The following is an 8,937-nucleotide window of genomic DNA, read 5'->3' as shown; positions in this document are numbered from 1 at the left end:
TTCAGCTAGCGGTCGGAATGACAAATTCTGAGCTGTCGGATGTACTGTCCTTCTGGGGCTCCACTACGTGTTTTCTCCTCGGCATCAAGGGTGGAAGTCTTTCACTATTCTTTATGAAGTGTTTCTTCCTGTGAAGGCTAAAAAAAGGGCGTTGCTTTTCGCCTTATCTTTATAACGTGGAATAATGAAGACTCTATTTATAAACTTTCTTGACTTGGGGTGACCTACATTTTTCCCTTTTCCTAACGCTGATAATTATATCGTATCCGTTCTCTCCCTGCCTTGATAAAGCCCCTGTCTATATTCTTGCTCCCCCCATACGTGCTTTTTTTACGTGCATTTTTTCAGTGAACAATTAATTCCGAGTTCTTTTGGGGGAAATTAAATCGTGGCATTCCGACTTGCACTATTCGCAGGTAAATTTGATCACCTACTAAAAAGACCAAAAAACTTCCTTCAAGTACCTACTTACCCTAAAGTCGAATTGAACTAACTTGTGCGGCATTTTCTATTTTTATAAAACTAAAAGGTGTCCCTAAAATAATATCCCAATCAAAAGCCAAGGTCCTGTGATTAGAGAGCTCTTTTAACGAAAGTTCTTCGGAAGTAGGAAGGCTTTTCAGGGATAGCCAATGGACCCCCGGTTCCTTTTTTATGCGAATTAGGTAGATGTTGTTTTATTGGTGTAGTAAAGTCATCGGCTATTTAAGCCCTATGTAATTGCGATCTGATCAGCCCTTTTGTGACTTTCGAAATGTTCTACTATTTGCGATAAGTATGTTGTTTTCTAATTCTCGGAGTTGATTATTAGGTCATTTTCCCTGCCACAAGTATAGTAATGGCGTAACGATTGTCCCGATTATCCTTTCAGATATTGCCGTGATGTATTCCCTGGACTAAGCTCAGGATGACAGGATCAAGTGGTATCCACGGTAAGAGTCGAAAACGCAAAATGATCAAGCTGAAAATCCCGAGTCCGATAACCAGAAATCAGTTCGAGTATATTGTGAAAAACTCGGCCACGATGAACCTCATGGGAAATACGCTCACCACAAGCAATGGAGTCCTGGAAAAAGCGCTTACCAATGTCACAAGCAATGGAGTCCTGGAAAATACGCTTACCAATGTCTCAAGCAAGATTAATGACGAACCATGTGACCACAAGACTGAGTGGAATGAGCAAAGGTAAATCCGATAGTGCTGTGCCCAAGCTGACTAGTGTAGAGTTGAAAAAAGCACGGAGGAAACTTTCAATTATTCTAATCTGCTCTTAGTGGTGTAGCGTTCAAGACGCTCGCCTGACAAAGCACGGAGGAAACTTTCAATTATTCTAATCTGCTCTTAGTGGTGTAGCGTTCAAGACGCTCGCCTGACAAACAGGAGGCCGTGGGTTCAATCCCAGCCGAGGGATGGAATTTTATCCTCAATATAATTTGATAATTTGACCGCAGTAATAATAGTAGCCCACTACTGAAGTAAAGGGACTTTTCAGTCCTATGTGAGCAGTATAAATAAGCAATATTAACCTGACAAACAGGAGGCCGTGGGTTCAATCCCAGCCGAGGCATGGAATTTTATCCTCAATATAATTTAACCGCAGTAATAATAGTAGCCCACTACTGAGGTAAAGGGACTTTTCAGTCCTATGTGAGCAGTATAAATAAGCAATATTAATATTATTTGAGCGGCATGAAAAAGGTAGACAGCACACATTTGCATTATAGGTATTTTAAATTAAAATTTAAATTCGAATTTCTTCACAGACCAAAGATGGAGCATGACCTAACTGATATCAAACCTACTTTGGCATGGAATTTTATCCTCAATATAATTTGACCGCAGTAATAATAGTAGCCCACTACTGAAGTAAAGGGACTTTTCAGTCCTATGTGAGCAGTATAAATGAGCAATATTAATATTATTTGAGCGGCATGAAAAAGGTAGACGGCACACATTTGCATTACCTATAGGTATTTTAAATTAAAATTTAAATTCGAATTTCTTCACAGACCAAAGATGGAGCATGACCTAACTGATATCAAACCTACTTTGGACGAGAACGGGCACATTAGGGCAGAACCCACGGGACATGTCAGTCCAAAGGAATACGCCAGTCTGGAACCCATAGAACACGTCACTTTCAAACCCACGGGACAATTTAGTGCAAAACCCATGGAATACACCAGTTTGGAACCCATGGAACATGTCACTCTCAAACCCACGGGACAGTTCAGTCCCATGGAACCCTGCCAAACCTCGTCCCACAGTAGGAACTCCACCGTCCCGTGTATGGGACCCACCATCCCGTGATAGGTATTTTAAATTAAATTCGAATTTCTTCACAGACCAAAGATGGAGCATGACCTAACTGATATCAAACCTACTTTGGACGAGAACGGGCACATTAGGGCAGAACCCACGGGACATGTCAGTCCAAAGGAATACGCCAGTCTGGAACCCATAGAACACGTCACTTTCAAACCCACGGGACAATTTAGTGCAAAACCCATGGAATACACCAGTTTGGAACCCATGGAACATGTCACTCTCAAACCCACGGGACAGTTCAGTCCCATGGAACCCTGCCAAACCTCGTCCCACAGTAGGAACTCCACCGTCCCGTGTATGGGACCCACCATCCCGTGTGTGGGACACTCTATCGTCCCCTCGGAGTCTGACAGCCCGTCTAACCTCAGCTGGCTCCTCAACTTCAAAGTCTCCTCTCTATTTGAAAATGTTCCGGCCAGGGAAGATAGTCTACAATCCTCTGCAGACCCCCTGGATCCAACTGTGCCTGGTAAGTTGAATTGTAAAGGGCTTCCTAAGTTTGCCCTTTGTTTGTATTTTATTTTATTTTGTGTATAAAAATAAATAATTTTTCTTCTCCTTTTCCCATGTTCAGATGGGGTCGGCGTTTGTCGTCGGCCTCTCAATCAGCTTTAGAGTGATCGCTTTGAGTATAAAAATAAAGAATAATAGATGATGATAATAATAATAATAAAGTTTGCTAAAGTACGCTTTAAATCTTCAAATCTCTGTTTCGTGTTAATAAAGGCCGGTTGTCGCGTCGCTTTGAGCTCTTGACGTTCGCGCGTCCCCCGGCACGCTTGATCCTAGTTTTTTTTTTCATAGCAACTTGAAATGTATTTTTCCAACCATCCAATCAATAACTTGGAAAACGACGATTTCCCTGTTCGCTTTGCTTTCCGTATCCGTGAGATAGCCAGATAGCCATGGCACCTATCTTACGTGTTGGAAAGATTGGGTGTTCTCTGATTTTCCTGATTTCTGTGCCCGTGGTAAACCAGGAAGAAAAACCTCAATATTTCAGTTTAAACTTTTTGGCACTTAGCACATTATTGATGATCGGTCTTCAATTTGATTTTAAGCTTGATTTAAGTCTAATTGGTTGATTTCAAATTTTTAGCAATTAGATTGCTTAATCCAAAAGAATCTGAACCAAGTTTAAACTTGGATTTTGGTCTCAGCCATGGCTTCATTCTTCAACAATAATCATAGTACAAGACACCCAGTATTAGCTGCTTGTAAATCCTGTGTTCACACTGTATATTATATTTTAGCAGCTTGATTTTCTTATCAGATGATTGGTTCAACAAAATGCTCCCGTCACATTGTTTGTTGTTGATTGGTGTGACTAGTTTCCTATTTAGTGTTACCCATGGGATTCATGGTTCACATACAAGTACATCCGGATACTGCAATGTAATTTCCAATATTTTAACTATTTTACTTGAGCATGTAGTTTTTAGACATGTGTAGATATCCTTGCTAAAATAGCTTTTGAAAGGGAGGGGGGACATAATACTCGTAATTACTATTATTTCTGTTTTTAGTGAGTCCAAATGGATTAAGCAATCTCATCCAAAGGATCCTCTTGTATTTGTATTTACTTGTTATTATCAAATAAAGAAAATAAAACGTTACCTAAACACACTGTTTGATTAATCTTTTTTTTTTAGATCATTTTCAAACCATGCCTCATAACTTTGTCAGCTAAAATGATTCTGTTCCAACTTCACAGGCTATTGCTGAGGAAGAGAAGAAACAAGGCATCTCATCCTCCAGTTCAAGCCAGACTAAAGGGACGGCCAAAAAAATGAACGTGCCCGTGCGTGACCGCATGAGCGTGCGTGACTATTTGAGTGACGTGTTCACGCATGCCGTGCAGGTTGCGTTTCCAGAGCTCGGGGATAAGACGGCCTCTGTGGCGTCTACCAATGAGAAGTATGTGCACAAGTTTGGTGACTTCCAGTGTAACGATGCGATGGCCTTGTGCAAAATATTCAAGGATAAAGGTGAGGATACTATTTTCACTAGGTCTAAAGGATCTATCATGTTTCAAAGGAAAAACACAGGTCTTCATTATGGTTGAATGTGGTTTGAGTCGGGCCAAGTAATTTTGGCTCAGCAATTGACCATTTATTTAATTTATATAAAAATGTCAAATGACATTTTTTTTTTCTCTCCAGGTGAAAAGAAGAACCCGTTTGACATTGCCCAGTCGATAGCCTCTGTCGTGACGTCAGAACTGGCAACCAACCCATCTCTAGCCAAGGTTATCGACAAGATAGAAGTGGCCAAACCAGGCTTCGTGAATGTGTTCCTATCCCGAGTCTATGCAGGAGAGCAAATCAAGGACATCATAGTGAATGGCGTTCAGCCCCCCACCCTGAATAAGAAGCTGAGGGTACTCGTTGACTTTTCGTCGCCCAATATCGCCAAAGAAATGCACGTGGGCCATTTGAGGTGAGAATTGAATCTGGTAGATACCTAACCAGATAATCACCTCTTAATGTACCTACCCTATCTCTTTCAGGCAAGAAAATAAAATCTGATTATAGGTAGGAAAAAAAGGAGCTGGTTGTAATCTCCAGGAAAAAGTGAGCCAAAAGCCTGATTGTCTGATATGACGGCTCCTCTCCTAGAAGTGAAAAAGAAGGTAAATTTTGGCCAGTCAGATATTTGTAATTAGGTGATGTTTCCCTGGTAAACAGGCCGTGGGTTCGATCCCAGCCGAGGCATGGAATCCTCATTTGAGAATTTGACCACATATTAATTTAGCTCTAAGGGTTAGGTGGTAGAGAACGCCTCCGGCGTTAATTTCGCCTAGTGTTTATCTGCCACTCAAGAGTCTATTATTATAACAATCTCCTTTTTCTTCCTAGCCTTTTCCTAATTAAATAGGGTCGGCGTTTCTTGTCTGTCTCTTCCAGGCAGCCCTATTGTGTACCTCGTGTCCTGATATTTTTTTCTTACCCAGATCTTGATTCACTCAAGTCTATTAGTATATCACAATGGAACCATTGGATTCCTTTTTGTATATATTATTATAACACAATTGAACCAAATGGCTCCTTTTTGTGCCAGATCCACCATCATTGGCGACACGATATCTCGTCTCCTGGAATACCTAGGTCATGATGTGGTCCGTCTGAACCATGTAGGAGACTGGGGTACTCAGTTTGGAATGCTCATAGCTCATCTGCAGGATAAGTTCCCTGACTATTTGACCAAGTCCCCGCCCATTGCGGATCTGCAGGCCTTCTACAAGGAGTCGAAAAAAAGGTTGGTGTGATAGTTGTGACCTTGCTGCTCTTTTCACTTTTTATTACATTCTAGCTGGGGGACTTTAAACAGAGAGTAGACCAGCTTAGTCTGGCTAGAGGACTTTAAACAGGGAGGATACCAGCCTGAAATTCCCGTTGCTAAAGATATTGCAAAGGTTGAGTGCGAAGGGCATCCGCTCGAAAAATTTTTGTGACCAAAACCAAATAACCCAAAGCAATTGCCTTATCTAAGGCCGATTTAGAGGCTGACGAAGAGATGATTTTCCAAGATAAGCCGGTCCAGGACACATTCCCACCTCAATCCAACTTGAACCAAGCTTCGAGACTGTTATACACTCAACTTACGCCCCTTTTGCATCAATGACGTTTTACATTCCATATTCTAGGTTTGACGAGGATGAAATATTCAAGAAGCGTGCATACCAATGTGTGGTAGCCCTGCAAAGGTTTGATCCAGACTATAAGAAGGCGTGGGAAATGATATGTGATGTGTCCAGACGAGATTTCCAGAAGATATATGATCGGCTGAACGTAACGCTGACAGAGCGAGGGGAATCTTTCTATCAAAAACATATGGAGCAGCTGGTGCCGTATTTGGAAAAGAAAGGTAATCTTTCTCTTGTAAATAAGTTTTTTCAGAAACGGTCGATGAATCATGTAGACCAAATAGCTTGGAAGAGTGTCTGCGAACTTTATCCTGAAATTATAAAGGTCGTTTTCGAAACGGCAGACTTTCTCCTAGCCTGTCCTTCTCTCTTCGATTTCCGGACGATAAGACCTCTTTTGTTGGTACGATTTTCTCTATAAAACCTCTTTGAAAATAAACTGATAACTACCCATCTAAATGAATAAATGAGTAAGTAAAACACACCTTTATTTCTCTTCTCAGGATTACTCGAGCTGGATGACGGTCGGAAGATCATGTGGGGCGAGGACCGGGGTTCGATTCCCATGACCATTGTCAAATCCGATGGCGGATTCACATATGACACGTCCGATTTAGCCGCCATCCGGCAGCGGATTGAGGAGGAGAAAGCGGATTGGATCGTATATGTGACGGATCTGGGGCAGGGGGTTCACTTTAGACTACTGGAAGAGTGTGCTAAGAAGGCGGGCATTCTGAATCCAAACAAGACGAGGATGGACTTTGTTGGGTTTGGCGTGGTGTTGGGAGAGGACAGGAAGAAGTTCAAGACTCGCTCCGGGGATACGGTGAAACTGTCGGAGCTCCTCGATGAAGGTAAGAATGAGATATTGGGGTGTCCACTCAGTCCACACATAGTCGACGGCCTTCGATCGATATGGATTAACGGCCGGTCGAGTATGTGTGGACACAACCTAATGAATGATTGTAGCATAAAACTGGATAGTTAGATATTTTAATCTCGGAGTCTAATTGAGCTCTCATTTCTTTTAATTTACAAAAGTTGAAGTGTAAACTAAGTTAAGCTCTAGGATTTCCAATCTGTACAAACCTGCAAAGTTAGATACCTACGCCTATCTACAGCTCCTTTTCATAACACCGGTCGTCTCTAAATGTCCAGAACCATTTTACTTTCTCACTCCCAGGGCCCTTTGATGCCTAGAAGGCTTTTTGCGACGTCAACTCCATTACTCCAATGTGCCCTTTTCTCCAGATTGCTTACGTAAAAACCATATCTCTTCTGTTCAGGTCTCCGCAGATCCCTGGACAAGCTGAAGGACAAGAACCGTCACACGGAGCTGACACCCACCGAATTGAGTGAGGCCCAACAAGCTGTCGCCTACGGGTGTATCAAATACGCCGATCTCTCGCACAACCGCAACCTAGACTACGTGTTCTCCTTTGACAAGATGCTGGACGATCGTGGCAACACGGCAGTGTACTTACTCTACGCGTACACCAGGATCGCGAGTATCGCTCGCACGGCGGGTATAAATAGCGAGGACCTGCGAGTAGCTGCTCAGTCGACGCCGGTGTCTCTCGAGCACGAGAAGGAGTTCGCGCTCGCTAAGACACTCCTGCGTATGAACGACGTCCTCATGTTGGTAACGCGAGACCTGTGTCTGCACCATCTGTGTGAATACCTCTACGATATTTCCACGGCATTCTCGGAGTTCTACGATAATTGCTACTGTATTGAGAAGGATGCTGAGGGGAAGATTAAGACGGTACACACCGGACGGTTGCTCCTCGCTGAAGCGACGGCGAAAGTGATGAAGAAATGTTTTGATATTTTGAATATTAGGACGGTGCATAAGATGTAGACTTGTGTAAGAGTTGAAATGCTCTGTACCGCGATAAAAAACGTTTAACTATGCACAAATATTTGTCTCTGATGTCATTTCTCATATCTCTGAAGTTATTTCTCAGGAAGTAGATTGGTATTAATAACCCAGTTCCACCTAACTGACCTAACCCATTAAAGTTATGTTGCTATTACTATCTACATATATCTATCATTGTTATACGCTTTGATTCTAAACCAATGCTGATAACATTCAATGACCAATATCTCTTCTTCAAACTTATATCCAGGCAGCTCCACAGAAGCCTTTATCCTGATCCAGAGTTTCTTGAACAATCTGTCAAAAATAAGAGTGTGATAATAAAATTTCATCCATATACTCATATTGTACTTTTTTAAAATCCCTTCTTTTTTAATGTAGTTAATTATGCCGTTCCGAGAACGAACCTTATCCGTTCAGGATAAAATCCGCCCTGGGCGGGAATCAAACCCGCATGACAGAACATGTTACGGAAAAAAAGAATCGTGATGATGAAGGCCAATCAAATCGGGTAGGTTGTAGGTACTCGCACAAGAAAGCCTCTAAATTCTAAAAGCCAAGAAAACGCAAAAACAAGACCCTTCAAGTTCTTTGGCCCTGACGAAGAAATTCCTATGAAATTTTCAGCCAACTAAAATCATCTTAACGCAGACAAAAGATGAAAGAAAATCGTTCTCAAGAAGAATTTCGCGAGTGTAGTTTGTGATTGTATCTACGAATTTATTAACGAAATAATGGATTCAGGTAAGATCTTTATTTTATGCAGAGATGTCCGGGAAACAAAGGGAGCTCTGCGCAGTGGAGATTTTCATGTTGTATTAGTTTGCTCCAAACTAAAAACGTTGCCATGGAAACTAACTCGGGAGCTTAGCCCGCCTTGTTAGCTCCGATGGTAGCGCTAGGCCGTGGGTTCGATTCCCGTCCGGGGCGGATTTTATCCTAAACAGATGAGGTCGTTCTCGGAACAGCTGCCTTTCTCCTATCCTGTCCTCTCGCAGTCGAACTATCTCTCGTCGGCGGCGGCCCTTGACAAATTCGCAGGATAAGATCCCTTTAGCCGTTCCTCTCTACTTCCTCACGT

General features: G+C 42.3%; 2 protein-coding genes across 3 annotated transcripts in view; both read left to right on the top strand.

Moving 5' to 3' along the window:
* LOC103520894 (arginine--tRNA ligase, cytoplasmic-like) overlaps positions 1-8,023 on the top strand; it is a 15,745-nt gene extending 7,722 nt beyond the window's left edge. Inside the window, exons 1-7 of one of the 2 annotated variants that reach the window (XM_026831834.1) lie at positions 3,615-3,723; positions 4,043-4,316; positions 4,491-4,767; positions 5,389-5,586; positions 5,975-6,195; positions 6,478-6,828; positions 7,261-8,023. In XM_026831834.1, the coding sequence (XP_026687635.1) occupies positions 3,619-3,723; positions 4,043-4,316; positions 4,491-4,767; positions 5,389-5,586; positions 5,975-6,195; positions 6,478-6,828; positions 7,261-7,835 (2,001 nt within the window). In that variant the 5' untranslated portion in view covers positions 3,615-3,618 and the 3' untranslated portion in view covers positions 7,836-8,023. Of the gene's footprint in view, positions 1-3,614; positions 3,724-4,042; positions 4,317-4,490; positions 4,768-5,388; positions 5,587-5,974; positions 6,196-6,477; positions 6,829-7,260 lie in introns of those variants that run through there. The other variant, XM_008485990.3, reaches the window with a different exon arrangement.
* A 316-nt stretch (positions 8,024-8,339) lies between these two features.
* Positions 8,340-8,937, top strand: part of LOC103520896 — a 12,794-nt gene continuing 12,196 nt past the window's right edge. The window contains exon 1 of the mRNA XM_026831832.1: positions 8,340-8,600. The gene's annotated coding sequence lies outside the window, so the exon portion shown is untranslated. The remainder of the gene's footprint in view (positions 8,601-8,937) is intronic.

The sequence above is a fragment of the Diaphorina citri genome, unplaced genomic scaffold (genome assembly GCF_000475195.1).
Source record: "Diaphorina citri unplaced genomic scaffold, Diaci psyllid genome assembly version 1.1 scaffold4239, whole genome shotgun sequence".
Taxonomy (NCBI): Eukaryota; Metazoa; Arthropoda; class Insecta; order Hemiptera; family Psyllidae; genus Diaphorina; species Diaphorina citri.
Note: the sequence above shows the minus strand (reverse complement) of the source record. Positions and strands in the feature narration are given on the sequence as shown.